The sequence below is a fragment of the Perca flavescens genome, chromosome 5, assembly GCF_004354835.1.
Source record: "Perca flavescens isolate YP-PL-M2 chromosome 5, PFLA_1.0, whole genome shotgun sequence".
Lineage (NCBI taxonomy): Eukaryota > Metazoa > Chordata > Actinopteri > Perciformes > Percidae > Perca > Perca flavescens.
Window position 1 is genome coordinate 23,715,263 of NC_041335.1, and position 21,364 is coordinate 23,736,626.

Consider the following 21,364-nt stretch of genomic DNA (forward strand, 5'->3'; position numbering starts at 1 on the left):
CGGCTGGATGAGAAGCCATTGAAATATGAGCTAGACCATTAAAGCTGTCAAAATGACTCACAACCTTATTGAGAAGATAAATGAATTATTTCCCTGAGAAGACCCTCTTGAAATTGTGAAGACAAACAAGTTGCTTAAAAAGAGTGACCAAAGGAAATTCTGCTTCGTTTACAGTGTTACTTTTTAAATTAGAAAAGTAAAAATAAAATTTCCCAAAGTATCCCAACATAACACTTCTGTGTCTCTGCATTTGTTTATCAATCTCTGAAGTGTGACCATACAAATTAGGAAAAAAAGTGATGAAAAGGTTTGTTCATAAAACATCAACATATATTTAATATACATTGTTTTACATAAACCATATCAACAGTGAACGTACCTGAGCTTGTCTGAACATGCCTGGCTGGTATTCATCTAACCAGTCCACATGCCAGACTAACAGAGAGCCGTCCATGGGATGGATACTGAACAACATGTCTGCCCCTTTATTCCACTCCTCTAACAGCTCGTCCACCTGGTGCTTCACTGCTGCCAGAGGAAGCTCCACAGCCTCATGTACTTGGGAGTTACTTGGCCTGCTACCATTGTCTTCTTCATTAAAGTTATCCTCATCTTCAGGCTCTGGAAGAAAAAGAAAATCATAGTGCCCAAATGTAAATTCGTAAAATCAGTATGGAAGACAAAGCATATTGCAATACCTGAAAGTTAGAGTGTAGTTTTGACAGTGTTATTCCAGATTTAAAAGGCACACACCTTCAAATAAAGTGTTAACTCATAATCCAAATATTGTTCTGTACCTTCATTAGAGCATTCATTCCCTTGATCCAGGCTGCCTCTAAGCTGCTGCAGGAAGACTTCCATAGCTAAAGTGAAATGAAGCTCTTTGTTGTTGAGCCAGTGGACAGTAAAAGGTCCTCCAGGTTCCTCATCATCCACAGCATTCAGAGAGGAGATGGAGGGCAGCAGAGGAATGTCTGTGTTAAAGACCATAAGTGAAAAAGAAGGCAAAGAATAACAGAATTTACGTTCCATTAGCTTAGGAGCATGCAGGACAAAGAGACATCTGCTGGAGCAAATTCACTTTCCTAAATATATGTATGGTTTGAAGTATGCTAAAATATAATTCAAGCATACAAAAACAATTCTACAGCCTCAAGGCTGAAAAAAAAAATCTACAAGTCTCCCCTGATTCAGGTCAAATTAAACTGCCCCACACACAGGAACAAAATGACAATGCCTACATTTTCTCTGAGCAGATCTCACTGAGCAGAAAAGTCAGGCAATCTGCAAAAGTTTATACAATTTCGTGCCATAAGAAATACAGACTTGAAGCCCTCTGACTTCCAGCTGATTTTATTCAAAAAGAGCAAACTATCCATGAAGTTTTGGAATAACTAATATGTTGCGATACTGTAGGCGTTGTACATTCTTTCCTTCTCTTTAAGAAGTACTTTGTACCATCTCGTAGCTTAAAATTCTTTATTTAAATTAGGATAATTTGTTTGGTGTTCAAAAAGATGCTGTAACGAGGTTCAACAGGATTATCAACTAGTTTCAGAAACTAATGTGTTTGAGTCTAACCGGTGGCAGGGTTGATGCTTGCAGCAATGTGGAAATGGCAGAGAGCGTTGGCATGGGGCACGTTGCTGCTGCTCCTCTTATGATTATAGTGTAGGCTCTGATGGTGAGGCAGGCAGCCAGTCAGAGAGGGCTGGGGCACATCCCGATAAAAGCAGGCGTCCAATGATTCTTGAAGATTCGACTGCGAGGAAAACATTGATTATTCAAGTCAGACTATTAATAAACAAAATGTAATGTCTTGTGACTGCTAAGAGTTATTTCATGCTGAAATTCTGATTTACAAAGTGGGACGATTGTGGTAACAGACATTAAATCAATATCTTATGAATGTAGACTGCCTTGAGTTCATCAGTGGGCTTTTTCTATAGCTGACAAATGTATGTACAAGTCACAGAGACAATGAGCTCTTGCATGAATCTCCACAGCGATTTATATACTCTTAAATAAACAAGTGTTTTATAGGGTGGGGCAGGGATGTAAAACACCATAATGACGTTCTCTGTTCCCCTTTTCAGGCTGACACAGCTATGCATGGTGAACCTGCTTTCGAAAAGGTGTTTCATTTGTCTAAAACAGGGCCTGAGCTAGAGCGAAACAGGCAGAATGGAAGAGTGGCTGAGCAAGAGAGAGAGAGAAGCGTGTAAAGGGAATTGAAATTAAACGTAACTTAATTTGGTACTAAGTTTAAGTATTTTGGGTTTTTCCTGTTGTTTTGCAGTGCAGAATCTGTAAAGTGTATACTTCTAGACTTGAGCCTCTTGTGAATGCTCATTATTGAGATTTATTGGCTCATCACACCCACAAAACAGCCCTTTGTTAAATGTTGATAATATATGTATGTATTAGAGTATGCATGTGCAATACTGATGTGTACAAAGCGGATACAAAACATTTGAATGGTTTATTATCAATTATATGTAGAAAAATGAGATTGTGGTGGAAATCCCATATCACTGTTTCCTCTGGAAATTCTCAGCATCCTTATCGATACAATTTGGGCTTAATCATTTTCATTGATTTTGTGAGAAGTCTTGTACTGTTCATCCCACCCTGAGGCATCATACTAAAATAGAGTTTAAAATGGGGCTCTCTTGGTATTATCCATCCATTCAATTTTAGAGGGAGAGCGTTACCTCAGACAACTGCCTGGATCATCCAGCACACTATGTGATTTTTAATGAATAATTCCACACATGCACTCTTACAGACTCTCCTCAAGGCACAGTGGAGAAATCTGCATACCTATTTTTCCTGTAATCTAATGTGCCCTGAGCTCTGTAAGTGCCAGTGAGACCCATAACCATTTAAATGCCCATATCAAAATGGATGCAAGTATTGTATTTGAGGCCCAGCTAGACTGTCAGCAACAACATAAGTCACTTAAAGCAGAAGACACCACCATTACAGATCTAAGCTAGCAGCAGCTAAAAAAAGAGAGAAAAACCACCATTAAAAATCAAAGCTATAATGTTGAGGTGTAGCACAGATTACAGAAAGGAGGCCAACATTCTTCACTGATGCTCATATTAAGCCCTACAAAGCTTCCAAAACCACCTTTCATGTCTGATAGCCAATTAATTTCCCCCATTAACTCCACTAAGCCTCTGTTTTTGTATATCTTCTTTCTCAGTCTCCCTTTGCTCTTGTTCCCTCATCTCTGCAGCACCCGATGTCCTACATTAGCAGTGTTGAAAATAAAGTAGTCTGGTTTCTATGTCAGGGCCAAATGGGGCAAACCAGAGATCATAGCACTTGTGCCATTTATTTTGTCACTATTAGTGAAATTGTGGCGATTCTTTTTTTGTCAACATTTGTCAATTTTCACTTAACCACGTGCTGTGCATATATATCTACGAACTGATAATACCATCTACATTTTTTTGAAATGTAGTTATTATTATATATTTAGTTAGATATACACTCAGTTGCCAGTTTGTTAGGTACACGCACCTATGACAAATATGGTCTAATACAACAGCCCAGCACAAATTATACCTTTATTTAGTTTATAATGTTCATTTTTTAAGGTGTCAATGTTATGGTCATTTTGGCAGCTACAGTTATAGTGCTGTTGAATTATACTTCATTATAATAAAGTGTTTCTAATATTTTGTCCAACCCATTATATTAATAAGATTAAGATTAATAATAGACTAAATATTATGAACACCATTCAGAATAACAACCATAAAGTCAAATCAACACTTCTCTTAACAGTTGAAGCAAAAACTGAATATTAAAACCTTCCTAAAAGGAATTTGCTGCAGCACTGTTGTATTAGACTGCATATGTTTTAGCTAGTTGTACCAAAATAAAGTGGCAACGAAGTGTATTTACTGTATTTTGAGCAAAAACTTACATTTGAGTAGCTTACTTCCTGTGCTGTTCTTCCTTGCAACTTCCCATTGCAGGCGTTTTTCCCAGCAGGACCAGCACACCTGGGTGTGTCACTGTGCTGGCCAGTGTGGTTGTTATGGTAAGTGGACAGGAGGCTGTCACCTGGCAAAAGCGTCTCTGCCCAGAGCCGACACACGCTGTCCTTGCAGCAGGTGAGCAGAACATTACACACTGCACCTCTGTTAGGAGAGAGGATGGAAAGAGAAGGGGGATAAAGGAAGGATAATGGCAAGGAATTTAGGATGAAGTCTGGAGGGCACTGAACTTGTCAGTAATGTTTTTATATCTTATGCCAATAGTAATATATAACAGCAGGTCAAAGGAGAACCACCTCTATAGAGATAAATTAAAGGTTAAAAAGTGAAGATTAAAAGGAGTAGTAATGACACTGGTCTGGTGACAAATAAATGACTGGATCTAAATCCCTTCTGATTAAAATCCAGTTTATTTAAAAGAAAAAACGTTAAGACAATTGGAATATATAAACAGAGCAGGTTGCCAAATGTAGAATAAGAGACAAGGCTTTATTATTGCAACGGATTATTGTCAGGCCTTCAACATAGCAGTACAGACCACTTCAATACTTCCTAAAGCCTAATTTAAAGCAGCAAATACTAAGCTTAGTAAACATTACATTGTTTTACAGTCTCCTTAATTATCTGCGTTGACAGGTTGAGTAGAGTAACTCTTCCTAGTCATTTCCAAAGTAATACTGCTGTATGCTAAATCTGCTGTGAACTTTGTCACATTTCAGTCAGAGAACAAGTACAACAAGTATTAGGAATGCTGTAACAAAGGCAAAGCAGGGCAGACCTGGGAGTATAGTGTAAGACTGTAATACTGCACAGTGGCTGACCTATTTGGAATTGGCTCCTTATAAGACTTCCTTCCTTTTCATTCAGCCCACAAAATACTGTATATTATGTTGCTAACTAAACAGAAAGTACAAAAGGTCATGCCATTATTATGCAACTGTTAACTTGTGGTTTTCTTTTTGTTCTCATTTGTGTCAGCTTAGGCCAAAATGAACTAGAAAGATAATAAATGAATCATGGCTGCAGAGAGTGGGCTGTAAAATGTAAAATGTGTCCATACCGTGGCATATACTTGCTGGTCTTCCTCCAAGTGAAACCAGTTACAGAACGGGGATGTGCCAGGTATACAAATGAAAAGGCCAGCTCTCCCTGGAAACTGACACTGGGTTCTGGAGGTGTGAAGAGTTTGGAAACACTTGACTTCCACTTACTAGTGCTGTACCAGACCTTTACTAGGCAGTCATCCTGAAGAGGAGAAAATTAACAGGGATACAATTCATACCATGCTGTTGAATGGTGCTATTACAAGTTAAAGCCATTAGGGTTGCAGGCCTTATCTTAAAAAAAAAAAAAAAAAAAAAAAAAAAACACCATAGCTAGTACTGGTCAGTTCACCTCCTGTGCACTGCTGAGGTGCCCTTGAGCAAGGCGCCAAACCCCCAAATGCTCGTGGCGCCTGTCTATGGGCAGCCTCCTCAGTCGGACGTCTCTACATTTAATGCATGTGTATACAGTAGGTGCTGTTTGCATGTGTGTGTATTTCAGGCCTGTATGTGTGTGTAATGTGTAATAACAGAGTGAAAAAACGTTGTGATTTATAAAAGTACATTTTTCTTTTTCTTCTTATTTTACAGTGTTTGGTCTATCAATAAAAATAGACAATGCAAACATGACTTGTGCACACTAATTAGTATCCAAATCCTGGTAAAAGCTTGACTTACCTGTCCAGCAGTAGCAAAGAATTCCCCATCAGGAGAGAACTTCATTAAACTGACTGGAGAGGCCGTCCTTCAGCAAAAAAACAACAACAACGAGATATAAAATAGATAGCAAGTAATGGCATCTGAAATTAAATAATTACAAAACAAGTAAATGTACTGTAGTATTGGAATATCAAAAAATATTACAAAACAAATCTATATGAGCAGGTTTTTCTAAATTGCCTATTTTGGAAGAACTCTATTCCCTTTAAAAAAAATCACCACTTTAAAAAGGTAGGCTGCATCATGTGAAGATATTGTATTTCTCAGTTCTTACTTGCTTTGCCAGATACAGCTCCAGGCAGAATGAGTCTCTCTTATGGTCATCTCTGTCTGTTTTTCCAGTTCTCCAGCTTCATCTTTCACTCCATCAACATTAGACCACAACTGGAGGCTACTAGAGCCGGTTAACAAAGTGCTGCCTGAATACACAAAAACACATCCACACTGTCAGGACCGACATGTCTTGTATCATATAATCTTTTTTTTTTTTTAAATGCAGGAAGGCATATATACTGCAGGAGCGTGTGTATATTGGGATTTTCATGGCACTGTGTATCAAAGTACCTGTAGGGTGCCAGGCCAGGTTCCGTACCATAGACTTTAATACAAATTGACCAGTCTTCTGCCATTGGCAGTTCAACTTCTGTAAAACAAATTTAAAATTAAAGACATTTAAAAAACAATATTATTAGAAATTGGACAGATTATGATTTTTTTTCTTTTGTCCCTTATATTAGTAGTTACAACTGCATAACAAGAACTAACAGTGAAGTTGCTTTCATGTGGGCCACATGTGATCAGGGCACATGGACAGCAGCTCTAATACCAGGGAACTTCTGCATTGAAAGAGTTACTGGGTTGTTTTTAATCTTTCCATTCCTTATGATTCCTTCTCTGGCTTCAACAACAGAAGGCTGTTCAACACTGACATAAAAACCTAGAACTATAGACTATAGAACAGGAATAAACAGTAAACATGACAATGACTGCAAAACGTTATACAATATTTCAGTAAGAATGTGCATGTGTTTGAAATATAAGTTTTTCCTTGGCGACTTTCTGATGGGTTTAAAAGAACAATATTCTACTCTATTTCAAATATCAAGAGAGCGCCGCCTGAAAGAGAAAGGTCTCGTTTTTCAGGAGGATCTGAATATATGCATGACTGTGACTGGAAGATGATGTAGGTTACTCACAGTCAGTGATGTGTCTTTTTGATCTGGGTGCTGAACAGGCTCAAAGACACACACTATGCTTCCATAGGAAGCTGCAATCTGTCAGCAGAAAAAAAAAAAGGCAACATGTAAGACATGTTTTCTGATACAGATTTAAAAGGTTTAACTGAAAACATATTTGCAAGAATCATATATTATTCCACATATTATATTCCAATTTCATTTCTAAAATTATTGTTGTAAATTACAGTTAAACTTAAAACATTTGAAAGATACATTTCATTGCAAAATTATCAACTGTATGTTTATGTAACAGACTTCATATTTTTGAAATACTACTATTTTTGACAATTTAGACAGTAGATGTTATGCGTGTAGATCTTTATTCAAGATCCTAATTGGGAGCAGCAAACTAAAAAAATATGTAACTTACTATACAAACAATGACATGTCTCAAAAGTAAATTAGTATAGTCCCTGGTCAACAAAGCAAAAATAACTTGAGGATATAAACAACCCAGTGTTAAGTCAACATTGTCTACATGCTAAAGTGCTTTCCAAGGGAGTCACAGTTAATGTTAAACAGACTGAATGTGGAAAATGTCAGTGGCAGTGCACGCAAATAACAAGCTTAATAAGGTCTGGGTCTTAGATAATACAAGCTGTGTCTCTATTGGGGTAAATAATATGCTGACTGTCACAGAATGAATAATACCGTGAAGGAGTGAGTCACACACTCACTCATGCAAATGTGCATATATTAATTGACACAGGCAGATCACATGCACAAAGCACAGTCTCATAAAATCTTTCGAGACAGATGATGGCTCATGGCATGATGATACATAAAAGGAAAATATATCCGTTTTTAGGACACAGATCACATTTAATCAAATTCCAGTGGAGAGCAAAATGTAACCCATCTAGGATGTAAAAGAATGATAAACTGTAGCTCTAGTCCAAGGAATAAAGTAGTCAAGTCAGTCAGCATAGTTATGCGAGCAGCAAAAAAACCAAACAAATGTTACGTTATAAAACATAAAGGGCCCTATCTAAGCAGGGAGTGCCTGCCACAGGTGCGTTTAGGGAGTGTATGAATCCTTTGCTAGTTTAATGTCGGAAAAAAGGGTCAGCGTGCCAGGTTCAAAAGGGTTGTACTTAGTGTCTTAATTAATCACAGGTGTGTTTTGGGCATAACATGCAATAAACCAATCAGAGCGCCATCTCCCATTCCCTTTAAAAGCCAGGTGCGTTTGTACCTTGGCGCATTGCTATGATTGCGGATTTGCTAAGCAGGAAGGAGAGATTTTCAGGAGAAGAAACTGATCTGCTCGTGCGTGAAGTGAAAGCACAAGCAGATCTTAAAATAATACTATTTCACATTGTAATAGTTTTATTGTTTATCTTTTGCATGTTTGTGTGCTGCTGTGTTTTCCTGTGTGTGTAACAAGCATACTCTGCGCGCTGTGCACAAGCCTAGACGCATTTTACTAATGCGCTGTTAAAATAACAATGAAATGCTGCGCTGACTTTAGACCAGGTATTTGTTGGTCAATGGCACGATCACTTTCCGCTGCCTCAAGGTGGCAATACGCCAAGAATGCACCTGAACACACCTCCCACAAGACCACCCATGGGCGCAGGTGCATTTGCTATTTAAACAACGTGGGCGCTGGACGGGAAATTGATTAGTAAGTGGATCTTAAATTAGCAAAGACACTTGCGTCAAGCTTTGCACTGCGCCAGGTGCAAGATAGGGCCCTAAGTCTCATTTTTTGTGGTTATAATTTTTTACTATTCTTTGGTCTGATTTTCATAAAAGCCCAATTGAGATGTTGTGTATTGTATGCAACAATATTACACCATCTTAAAGCTCCAGCAAACCTGTTTTAACTTAACCAGGAACAGCCTGCTGTTTACCTAACTAACAATAATGGCCATTTTTAAAAGTTGATTTAATGCAACTGCTTTCTGCTCCCTGTCCTGTCTCCCCAGTGTTACTCTGCATGCATTAGTTCTGATGCTCTGACCTGATGCAAGTATGTTAAGAACAACAAATTGGCATTCAAATTGTGAGGTGGTCTAACACAGAGATCAAACAATGGAATTATTTTTGTTTGTGTTGTGCTTTAAAATAAAATTCTCTTAATGACAATAAGCAATACAAAGTTCAACCTGGTGGAACACAACACTTAAAGTAGTGCAGAGGCCCGGTGCAGGTTGCTGTTTCACTCAGTGATTATGTTGTTTGCTCTAATTTTAGTAATGTCTCACAATAATGTGGTATTCTTTTATCTAATTACACTTTCAATATAATGATTTTGGAAAATACATGTTTCATTGAAAAGGTTCATAAATGCTTTCAAAATGCATCTGAATTTCTACCACAGTGTGAGCGCAGGGGATGTGTACTCAACAATGATGTGTAAACTACTAGCATTGGAAATATCACAGCATGGAGAAATACCAACTGAGCATGCTTAAACAGACAGATGCTAGACCATGCTTGAGACATGTGAGGATCACATGAGGCGAGTGGTGAAGGAATGGGTGAGCAATCTTTACTCTCATCTGAATTAAATCAGGCCTGTCTGCTGTTTTAATACAGCTACCATCCCCCCATAATTAAAAAATAAACCCAAATTACAGTGATGGGCTGGCAATGATTCTTCTGCCTTTTATATCTTTATCGAGTAATGTGTCAAATGTTTGCAGTTGTAACAATCCTGGAATTATCCCCATTTATTTTATTTGCAGCATTGTTACTCAGTAACTAAGTGAATACTGTGGCTGTAGTTAGGACGGGTTGCTTTGGCTTCCATTGGAAAAAACAAAACAAAACAGCAGTGAGTAAGTATGTGATTTGGACATAAATTTCTTCTTGTAATCACTGCAACGGATATTAAAACAATGCAAGCTAGATAGTATTATTATAAACAAAGCCTGCAGAGATTTAGCGTACACATTGTGCAGATTCAGATCTGACCTTTAGCAGCTTTGCAGTTTTTATGGCATCACTCTATGGGGAAAGTTCCAAAACTCCAGAAGAAACTACTCAAAGAACCCAAACCAGCTTGAGTTGGGATTAATAGCCGGTCAACTAATGTCAGAATCTTTTTAGCAGCAAATTCCACACTTAAGGCCTTAATCAAATATACAGTAGGCTATAATTCTTCATTCTTGCTCCTAAATTTTGCTGAGCAATATGGAGAAAATCAAATATCACAATATTTTTGACCAAATAAATCAGAATCAGAAAAGGATGTATTGCCAAGTAAGTAACACAATGAATTTGCCTTGGTGGTTGGTGCATACACAAACAAACATATTAAACAATAATATGAAATAAACAAATACAGAAACAATATCTATATTGCGACGATATTGTAGGGTTGACTATTGGTGCTTTCACAAAATATTTACACAAAGAGATTTTTGATAAATACTCATCAGTAATATGGATATAATGATTAAGTGGGTAAAGGCGAATAAGAAAACTGCGAGAACAGTCTGGTAAGTTCAGGAAATTACATAACTTTACTGTAATGCAGCCGTTAAAAACCTTAGGCCATATTACGATATCCAAAATCTAAGATGATATCTAGTCTCATATCATGATATTGATATATTGCCCAGCTCTACTCCTAAATACTTTCTGCAACTTGTAAAAAAAACCAACACCACCGTCCTTCACAAAGTCTACCTGAAAATCCTCCAAGACAAGTACAATCTGATCCAGTTCTACATTTAGACTATTCCTGTAGCAAACTGAAAGTGTACACCCAAGCAATTCTCTTGATGTCTCTCTGTGCCACAGAGGGACTTGGAATACATTTCAATAAGGAACATCAAAAAGACTACATAAAGCAATCCATTTTTGCAGATCTGTCCCAGATGTAAATTACAAAAAACATCACAACCGATCTTTTGTTTGTGGCAACACTTAAACCCATTTTGGAGTCCCTAAAGGGATTATGAGTGGCATTACATCAGTGAATGTGCCTGCTGTACCACTACTTGCCTTTACTGGGTGATTTTTCTCTCACTAGGAGTTGATGATAGAAAGCTCAAGTTCACGAAAACAGACTTTGATGTTGCCAACAAATCTCTTCACTGAAAACATAGGCAGCAAACACTTAATACGGTAGTTGCCACTAATGTGCCTTGCAAAACAGTTACATTAATCTATAACAAAATCTGAGCACAACAGAGCCCTGGACATTTTAGCGACATTGGACTGAGCTTGCCTACCACACACTCCACCAACCCTGATTGTATGGTCATTAAAATAAAGTGAAGCAAAAGGAAGGAGAACTGCACGTCATGGGGCTGTGCAAAACATCTTTTTTTTGGATTGATCCCCCATTATGCAGTTTGATCTCTGTCAAAATCAGTGGATGGCAGTAAGGGTTGGCTATAAATATGGTGCATTATTATTGTATTACGCACATCCTTCATCGTTTGTATATGGTGGCAACATTTTCTGTAGCAAATCCTTTATCTTCCATTGAGCTACAATACAATAATTACCTGCAATTTCTTTTTTTTTTTAAAGATAAAGAAACAATGCCCATCAAGTTATTTTCATTTAAATAAGCATTCCTGTGATTACCGGCACACTATGAATAATTCTAATTAACATTTAAAAAAATAAATTCCTTTAAACTGAAATGTTTGTGCTCAACAAAAATGGTATGGTATTACAGAAACATCCCGGTTTGCACATCAGCCTGAGAAGCCAACATGACACAACCCTACTCCATTATTCTTACCTGTCCACCCTGGAGTGAGCAGTCGACACAGCCGACCTGGATGTTGCCATGTTTGGCCCCTGGGATGATCTGCAGTCGCTCAAAGTTACTGCCCAAAATCACCACATCACAACCTGACGCATAGGCCTATCAAGAGACAAGGAGACAGAAAAAAGGGCAAAGAGATGAAGGTGAAACTCAGATCCACCCAGAGAGTGTCACTGCGTCAAATGATGGTCAGTTGCCACCATATGACAGCTGTGGAGTACAAGCAGATAGGATTAGAATGCTCTCTTTCTGTGGCTCGGAGGAGACCTTCACATGAGCCACGATTTACTGACTCTGCCTCCTTCACAAGAGGACAGACAAACAGAAATAGGTCTCCTATTGATCCAGTCTCTAATTAGCATTGCAGTAGTATCTCATAGAGTTTGCTTTGAGGTCACAGAGTGCAAAAGCAGTCAGAAGTACTGACATATTTCTGACAGTCATAAAACCTTCAATAAACAAGGACTTCCTGCAGTGGAAGGAAGTGCATTTGCACTATTAAGCAATACCTAAATTATGTAACACAAGGACATAGGCTACATTCTAATGCAATTTGAAAAATAAAATTATAAAAATAAGCATTTGTTCAAGCTAACACATCCCTATCGGTTAGATAGATGAAGTAAGTAACACATCACATGAATGGTGTTTTGTCTACAGGGTTGCACCATCTCCCCTGAAACAAAGCAAATTCTTTACAATACTTATTTCTATAGGCAAGGTAAGGATGACGACTTTGACTTCCTTCTTAGGCTACACCCACACTACTACGTTGCGTTTTTAAACAAAAATGCATTCGTGTGGATGTAGCCTTAGTCCATGTGGTACACACTACCCTTAGCAAAGCCTATTTGGCATCAGTGGTTTTTTACAATCTGTACTTTTGCTCCGCTTACTACATACACTCAAACAATATGTAAATGTGTAAAAACAATTCAATGAACAAGTATCTGCTCTGACACATCAGTTTGGCCACCCCCTAAGAATCGGAGCTCCTAAATGGCTCGAAGGGAAATATTTCCTGAACTTGAAATATCTTACCGTGAATGGCACATCGTTGACGCTCCCTACAGAGAAACAATTGTCTCCAGGGTTGACAGCCCCCGTGAGGACCTGATGGAGATTCATGACTCTAGTTTATAGTCCCCTTGTGCTCCGTCCTCCTTTCTCCTTTCTCACAACACCCACCCACTCCAGGTGAGATTCATGGGAAACCATAGGAAGGATGTGTTCATCTTTGTCTGTGGCCTGTAATTTCACTTCAGTGTCTCTACAGGCTTGCTGTTAAGAATGAGAGGAGAGGAGGGATAAAAACATAAGACATAATGTTTTGGTTTAGGCTAAATGGACTGCATTTACAGTATATAGTGCATTTCTAGCTTCCCAGACAAAGCTGTTTACAATTTGCCTCATTCACAAAAACATTCATACACAGATGCTGCCATGCAAGGCGCTGGCTTGTCCATATGGGAGCAACATGGAGATTAGTGTCTTGCTCAAGTACACTTTGACATGTGGAGCCAGAGATGGAATGGCTAACCTTGTGATTAAAGGACAAGTCCCTCTACCTCCTGAGCCACAGCTGCCATAGTAAAGCCTAGGGCAATTTGATTTAACATTCTGCACATGTTATGTTATCAAGAAGGAAACATGCCGTCTGAATTGTTTCTGTTGCACCGTATTTTGCACAGAGAGCAAAGTGTTCTCAAACTTTCCTGCACACTAGTCCAAAACTGCATGGAATCTCACAATGGGATATGATCCTGGTGGTCTTTCCTAAAATCCATGCCACTTAGTGCGTTGTTGAGTGTTTGTAAATTATAGAGTGTAGTCTAGACCTACGCTATCTGTAAAGTGTCCTGAAATAACTCCTGTCATGATTTGACATTTGAATTGTATTATGTCAGCTGGTTATCATGAAAAGTTATTTCACTGCCAAACAAATGTAGTCAGCTTGATTACTGCCAAACTAATTAGCATGTGTATAGGTATTTTAATTACCATCAGGAGTAAATATAGGGGAGGGCTTTTACGTAAAATATAAAATATGACCTTGGACAAGCAAGGTAATGCTGTAGTAGCTGATGACGTACAAGTCCAGTGGTCCAGTGTCACATAATTTCTGGGAAGCAGGAAATTCTAGCAGTGTGGCATCAGCTTCTGTGTACTGCCCAGGTAGAAATTGTCATGTGTATTTAATAAAGAGGCAACTGTATGACTGCCATTGCAGGATAAATCTAGTTAAGTCATATATAGGATTTTTGATTTATTCTTAAAGTGTATAAATTATAAAAGGTATTGCATTACAATTTCTACAAAAGGTACTTAAGTAATAGAAGTAAGTTGAATTATTCGGTGGGTAACAGATAACACCAGCACTGACTTAAGAAATGCCTGTGTAGGCCAATGGATGATATTTAACCTCTGTATGCTGGCAGTGGCAGCAAAGCAAGTCCAATAAAGAATAGACATAAAAAGGCCATTATTAAAAGGGTGGAGAGCAGGTGTCAGTGAGCCAAGCGGGTCACCACAATGAAGGCTACACCTTACTTCAGCACTGCAAAGCATGCTAATCCCTTTTGCGTTGCAACTTGTTTTACAGTGTTTGTCTACTAAACTTTGTTGCAGGAACAAGTAGGGAGAATTGAGTAAAGTAACATTCACAGAATAAATTAATCCATATCACGTTTCTAAAAGCTTTACTGATATACAGTAACGTTATCTCACTTTTTGGGGGTATCTACATCACTTGTCATTTTAACCTTACACTACAAAATAATGTATTTTTATTAAGTGGGCAACAAGTACTTGAATGTCAAAGTTTGGTCTACAACATTAATACAAAGTGCAGCAGTAACGTTGGGATATTTTATAACTAGAGACAATGTGAGTTATGTCCCCCATGCTGTGGCAACTCACGTGATAGGGTTAGCAAATGACACATCTGACTAACACTGCGTCACATGAATACATAAAACATAATGGTTTAGATCTGTCTCACTGATTTTAAGCGAAAACTTCATATCAGCTCTCTGTTTACAAGTCGTCGAATCATGAAGCTAACTTAGCTGTCAAGTTTAGCTAGCCATCTACAGTTAATAACATAACGTTAAACACCGTAACACGACCAGTGTTAGAGACTTACCTTGTGCTGCTACTTTCTGATATGTCCTGTAGATACAACGACAACAGGTATCCTTTTCAACTGCTCTCTTTGATGAACGTTAATGTTAAATTATTAGGTCTCCTCAGTTAGCTGGCGTTTACGCGTACTAGCTTGTTAAGCTCTCTTTTAGCGAGCTCCTGAGCTAGAAAGCTAGCTGTAGGTCACTTCTGTCACACATTTAGTGCCTGTCAATATCTGCTTGCCAAGACGAGTAGCTTTTTAATTACTTCTCAAAATGCTAACCATAAGAAGGAGCCAACCTCTCCGCAAGGTTAGCAGATAAAACGCTTCCTATGAGGAAGCTTTTCCTTATGTTGAAGATGTGTCATGATGACTGGTTCGTTGCAATGCATTATGGTCCTTGTAGTTGCTTTAAAATAATCCCACAACAGGGACATTTGCAGTGTTATAGCAGCAATGGGGATAGTGCAAAAACAAAAGGCATCAGTAAAGAATGCAAGATATAATATTAAATATGTAAACTGTAAAATAAAAAAGTAGAAAAACAGTACACATTAAAAAAGCAAGTGACAGTGAAAAAAAGCAGTACAGGCAACATATAATAAGTTTGCTAAACAGACTGAAAGGTTGAATACAAAGTATTCACAGTATTGCACAGATAAAATATCAATAATGATATTGCACAGATAAGTAAGCCTTGATATTGCACATGAGTGAGTTTTGGTATGTACATTTTTTGCTATGACAGTGACGCAAGATCAGCGGAGGTTGCCCATTTTTTTTGCCGTTATTATTTTCACCTTTTGTAATATAAGATTATGGTTGTAGTGAACACCTCCCCAGGTGAGGCTGTATTGAACTTTGTTTACACTATGTTAATGAGGACATGTCCTAAGGCTCAATTGACAAACCTTGCTCAGAAAATTTTAATTGTCAAAATGTGTTGTATAAATTACAGACTACTTTAACAGTGCCCTACAGGGGTGAAAGTAGCTTTTACTTTAGCAACTTCATTTTGCAACAATATTTAACCCATCCACAGTGTCAAAATAAGCCATCACCATCTGTGAACCAAGCAAGCTCAGATCTGTGGAGACGCACAAACTAACCACACAACCATCAGTGATAGTTTACTAGTGACACACCCTCAGGTACACCACACATGCATCACCACAGTCAGGTTTAAATTCAAAGTATATCAATGTGTCTACTGTCTAGTTTTTAACTGTAAACTAAACATCACTCTCATAGCTATTCGTGTCTTAGATGAGGGACAGAGGAGTGTGAAGCTTGCATTTTGCCTAAACAACCACAGGGTGTCTCTCATGTTCAAAAGACAGGACCTGGTGTTCTTTTTTTGCAGTGTTTATGACCATATTTATCTTTTTCCTACATAGCATACAAGCATGTATAAATATTTTACATTATTATTACTTTGGTCAAGAATGACATGGTGGCTCTAAGTCTTGCAAATATGGCAAGACTCCTTCATTTTAATATGCCATTTAATGAACACAGAATAAATAAGATGTAATATATGTTATATATATTTTATATATATATATATATATACACATACTATTTAGCCTGCAGCTCACTTCTTAATTTCTACTTTACATTTGTAATGGGCAAAACACTGTTGAATGTGGAAATGAATGAGGATCGGGGGTTGGAGGCTTCAAACTCAATTAAAGCATGTGGAGATAAATGGGACAGACATTCTCCATGAATATTTAAAATGGCTGACATGTCAGTGACATTAGGGAAGGTTGGCGACAATTTATCGTCATGGCAGTTGAATGGTGTTGATGATGAAACTGTTGACTTCCCAGTCAGCAAGTAGGTCACATTATTAAAGATGTAGCCTTTATAGAATTACTGTGCTAAACATTTCAGCTTTTCAGTTTTGACACACACACACACACACACACACACACACACACACACACACACACACACACACACACACCATCCATCCTGTAATAACAACACCCTATCTTGTTTTAGCATCTCAGTTTTCTACCAGTACGTTTGACTTTGAAGAAAAATTCACAGAGAAAATAAAAGAGAATTCTTTCTTTCATTGACAAAGTCCATGGTGTATTAAGAATATAGCTGTTGGCTGTTGAGCGATATTGAATTCTCTGAGTTTATGTAAGAGTGCCTATTCTTTTCCAGCCACAGTGTGGTGATGCAGACACCCAAAAAGAAAGAAATACTCTAGCTTTTAGCTCTAGCTGTTACGTTAGCTGTGTTTTAAAGAACCCTCCTGTGCCACAACATGGTCTAAAAGTCAACAGATGCTGATACCGAACTGATGACTAAAAGTATTACGTTGTATAAAGAGTTTTTAGTTTTAGTGAGCAGGTACTCTCTGCCTCAGCTGTTATTTCAGTGGTAGGGGCAGGGAGCTCAAAGTTAGAAGAGGTACTAAAAATATCATATCTGTGCATGGTCCAAGTTGTATTTGGCAGCATCCATCCCTCAAAACCTGCAAGAGAAAACAGGCATCACCACTGTTTTAAAATAAAAATGATAAAACTAGACTACAGTATAAAATCATAGTCCATGTAATGGTTGTTGATGCACTTTATTTTAGCATTTACCCCCAATATATGTTACTAATAACATTTATACATATTTATACACATACTTCATACAATTTGCTTTTGCACGAGTACAGTAACTGTATTTCATGATGCTAAAACTGCTATTTGCTGACAAAGGACACTACCCACTACCATATTCAGAAGTTTTTTATTGCAATCTCCTCCTAATTTATTTGTGATTTTTGTCTTAATATACGTAATTCTTTGTTATGCTTCATTTATTTTTGTATTGTAGATGTTCATAATGTCTATAGTATTGTAGTTTCTTTTTAAAAGATACTCATCTGTATTATGCGTCTGTTAATTCTAGTCTACAAGCATATGGTATCTTTTTTTATCTCTTTAAAATGTAGAATTCCGATGCAAACTAGTTATATTTTGATCTAATTGAAAGATTAAAACAGTATAAAGGAGAAAAATACAAAGAACATTATTTTTAGTATATTTTTTACATTGTAAACATGAGACACAAGATGGCAGTATTGAAACATTTAAAAATCTTGGGTGGTGAGGCTGTCATACCTGTCAATGCACTGCAATTTCACCTCCCATCCCAACACAACAAACTTGGCTGCTGCATACATGTTAACTAGGCCCATTGCAAATGCAAAACACAGGCTGTTAAAAAAAACACACACAAAAAGAACACTTGCCTGCTCAATTTTAACAATCATGTAAAAAAACATAATTCCAAATTAAACCAACATAAATCTTGATCAAAAAGTTTGGGTCTCACTCCAGATAACATGAACTGTACCCCAGCTGCTTTGGAAGGTTTATTCAGTCCTTGCTAATGCATAATCCATGAGATTTTATTTTTCCCTTGAAATGTGAGTTGTCTCTTTGAAGTGTTTTGTGGTATTATTATACTGTGGTTTGACGAGTAATAATGTTGATGTCTTGTATGAGCTGTAATTACTGGATCTAGAGGTAGGAGGGCAATGCCAAAATGGGCTTGAAGTTTCAGTGTGGCTATGCTTTGATGTTTCATGGGCGAGGGGGGGAAGTGAGGCTCGGCAGCTTTTCCACAGGACAAAATACCCACAAGTTGCTGAACTTTGTATGACAGACAGGGACATGAGTAGCTAACCATAATGAAGCATAATGGCAAATAAAACAACAGTTCTTTTGAAGAGACTAGCCAGTTAACATTTAGCTTTGGTGATCACAAAATGATAAATACTTTCATCTCAGGGTAATTATGTATCCTTTAAACACTCATGAAATGATAAGCTTTCATTTTGGTTGGCCTATACATAGGTGTAGAACTGCACTGAGAGGTATAATGGGCTTTGTTTGCACTCAGTAAACAAAACCAGCTGCACTCCAATGCATGATAGTATTGTTTCTGTTAGTGCCATCTCTGGCAGACTTTCTGTGTTTGTAATCCACCAGCTCTTCCTCCTCTGTACTATAATTTCAACACTGTCCTACATTTCCTGCGCAATGACCTTATTAAAAACGTCCTTGGCTGTAAATGTTGTTAACTGGAGGTGTGTTTATGTGTTTTTGGCTGTCAGCATGTGTGAAGGCCTGCGTACATCAGCGCTCGCATGTATCAGTCTGCGCGAGCGTGCATGTGGACATGTGTGCGTCACTGCACGAGGTGTCTATGAGTGTATCTCTTGTGTGTTTGCGTTGCTCTCATTGAGTCTCATTCTGCAGAGGTGTCTGTTAAGCGGTGGGAACAGATATTACGGTCGGAGGAAGAGGGGTTAGCAGGCAGGCAGGCAGCAGGATATCCCATCACATTAGGGTGGCTGCTGCACCCACTTCCTTCAACTCTTCCCAGGAAGAGGTCAGCAGAGGTCAAGCAGGCTCCTCCCTTTGTCATTATCCTTCCATCACCTGCCGTCCTCTCTGTGCTGACAACAGAACTTTCGCTTCTGTCTCTTCAACCTTTACTCTTGGAAGCAGCTTTCACCCCTTTTTCTTTTTCTTCTTGTCTGACTCGGCCTTTATGATTTTCACATATTTTTTTCTCTCCATCTGTTCCCCAGTTTTCGTTCCTTTCACAGCCTTTTATTTGTCTCTTTACGCTCTTTTGATAGCCCTACATCACTCTCAATTTCCCTTTGTCATTTTCTCTCACAGATTCAGAGAACTCATGAGTCCCTTATTTCTGAGATCTTTTGTTGAGTCTGCAGCTGATCTCTAGATTGCAACAGATATAGTGTACATCTACTGCTGCTTTCAAAGACAAACTGGAGTTCGAACCAAATTCTGTTAGAGGAGGATCTCTGGTGAATTTTTAGCAAGAGGACTATAGCTGTGAATTGTGAGCCTGAGAGTGCATCCTAATGTCTCAAAAATACAGCTAAAATCTAGGGCAAGTGGTAATGCAATATAGATGTTATGTCATCATGAATAGTTCATGATACACAACAATTTACTGTAATAGAATAATGTATGGGTATTGACTAAACTGAGCAACTGAGGTGATAATTAGATGTCTTTATAGTTTGTCATACAAATTTAAGCCATCTTAGCAAAACACGATAGCTGTCTGAAAGCAGAGCAAACTTAATTCACTCAATTCACGTTTTAAACAGCACTTCAATATTTGAGCATGATGGTTCAATATTTTAGCAAAATCTGTATAAGTATCCCACCCAAAACGAGAAATTAGTAATTTGCATTTTACATATCAGATTTGAAAATCACAAAGTTGTGCACATCTTTATACTGCAGATCTCTCCTTGTTTTGAACACTAAGACGCTCTGTGGTTCACTCGTATTTGAGCTGGATTTGCCTAGATGTATTTCGACTTTGTTTAAGCTCAGGTCTCTTCATCATCAGATGCTTTGACACCATTTTTTGTCTGGCTGCCTTATACTGTCTCTGGAAATGTGGAGTAAACTTGCTTAATGAGGAGACGAGAATATTTCTCCATGATTTAAACAGAGATCCCACAGCAGACGTCCAGAACACATCTCTCTCAAACAACACACATCTGATCAAATCAGATACAGTGTAGAGATGTGAAATGAAAACCACAGGAATCATTTCTATCTATTCTCATAAGAAACCAGACTCACATGTAAGTGATGTCCAAATTCAGTACAAAAGGTTCAAAGTTTTTGACATTAAGGATACAGTTTGCATCACCTTCACTTAAATGATCCATCATTTAGGTGAATATCATATTGCTAAACACAATTCACTCTAGTTGACCTCAAATCAAGAATCACATCATGTTTAAACACTAAACTGTCCATATTTTCTACAACATCAAATTATCTGTTTGTAGTGAAATGTGCAATCTAGCGTTTAGTGTCTATGACAGATTGTTGAGTTACGGCTGTTGAATATACCTGTAATGGCTTTGGTTGGGCCATTATCCTCCATGATATCTGGTCATTATGCCTGTCTGATTTATACTGCTTCTGTCGACCCTCACCCACGGTGACCTACATTTACTTTCATCTCACCCATCAATCATTTAGCAGTTCAAAGCAAAGTTCTGTCTGTGGAAGAACACAGAGGGCTTGATCATAATGGCATTAATTCTTCAATGACACCGTAAAAAAAGTGCCCAATATTATCTATCTAAAGCTGCTGTCACTAGATTGCTGTGGATAAAATGGAATACAAACTACAATACATCAAGAGATGATAAACGGGAAGCAGATTGTTTTTGAGGATCATCAATGAGTGGAGTTAGCAAGTTGTTATTTTAGGTTTGCATTAAATGGGAATACTTTGGTTCTTCGAGGTTAAAGTCCAATTTAAACAATGTTTCTCCCTCATATAATATGGACCTCTCATTCATTCACCCCCAAACAGCCACAAAAAAAACACTGTAGAAATAATACAAGAAAAACAACCACTGCAGATGCCAAGGGAAAAAAAAGAATCACAGACAATTGCGATGACAG

At 37.9% G+C, this 21,364-nt stretch overlaps 1 protein-coding gene across 6 annotated transcripts in view; it reads right to left on the bottom strand.

Moving 5' to 3' along the window:
* dmxl1 (Dmx like 1) overlaps positions 1-15,250 on the bottom strand; it is a 60,472-nt gene extending 45,222 nt beyond the window's left edge. For 3 of the 6 annotated variants that reach the window (XM_028579287.1, XM_028579289.1, XM_028579285.1), the window contains exons 1-12: positions 14,895-15,250; positions 12,791-13,030; positions 11,723-11,848; positions 6,973-7,050; positions 6,341-6,419; positions 6,051-6,195; positions 5,735-5,801; positions 5,074-5,258; positions 3,941-4,157; positions 1,582-1,762; positions 798-974; positions 380-621 (exon numbers count right to left, since the gene is read on the bottom strand). In XM_028579287.1, coding sequence (XP_028435088.1) covers positions 380-621; positions 798-974; positions 1,582-1,762; positions 3,941-4,157; positions 5,074-5,258; positions 5,735-5,801; positions 6,051-6,195; positions 6,341-6,419; positions 6,973-7,050; positions 11,723-11,848; positions 12,791-12,877 — 1,584 coding nt within the window. In that variant the 5' untranslated portion in view covers positions 12,878-13,030; positions 14,895-15,250. The remainder of the gene's footprint in view (positions 1-379; positions 622-797; positions 975-1,581; positions 1,763-3,940; positions 4,158-5,073; positions 5,259-5,734; positions 5,802-6,050; positions 6,196-6,340; positions 6,420-6,972; positions 7,051-11,722; positions 11,849-12,790; positions 13,031-14,894) is intronic. The other 3 variants (XM_028579290.1, XM_028579286.1, XM_028579288.1) reach the window with 2 other exon arrangements.
* Between the last annotated feature and the right edge of the window lie 6,114 nt (positions 15,251-21,364).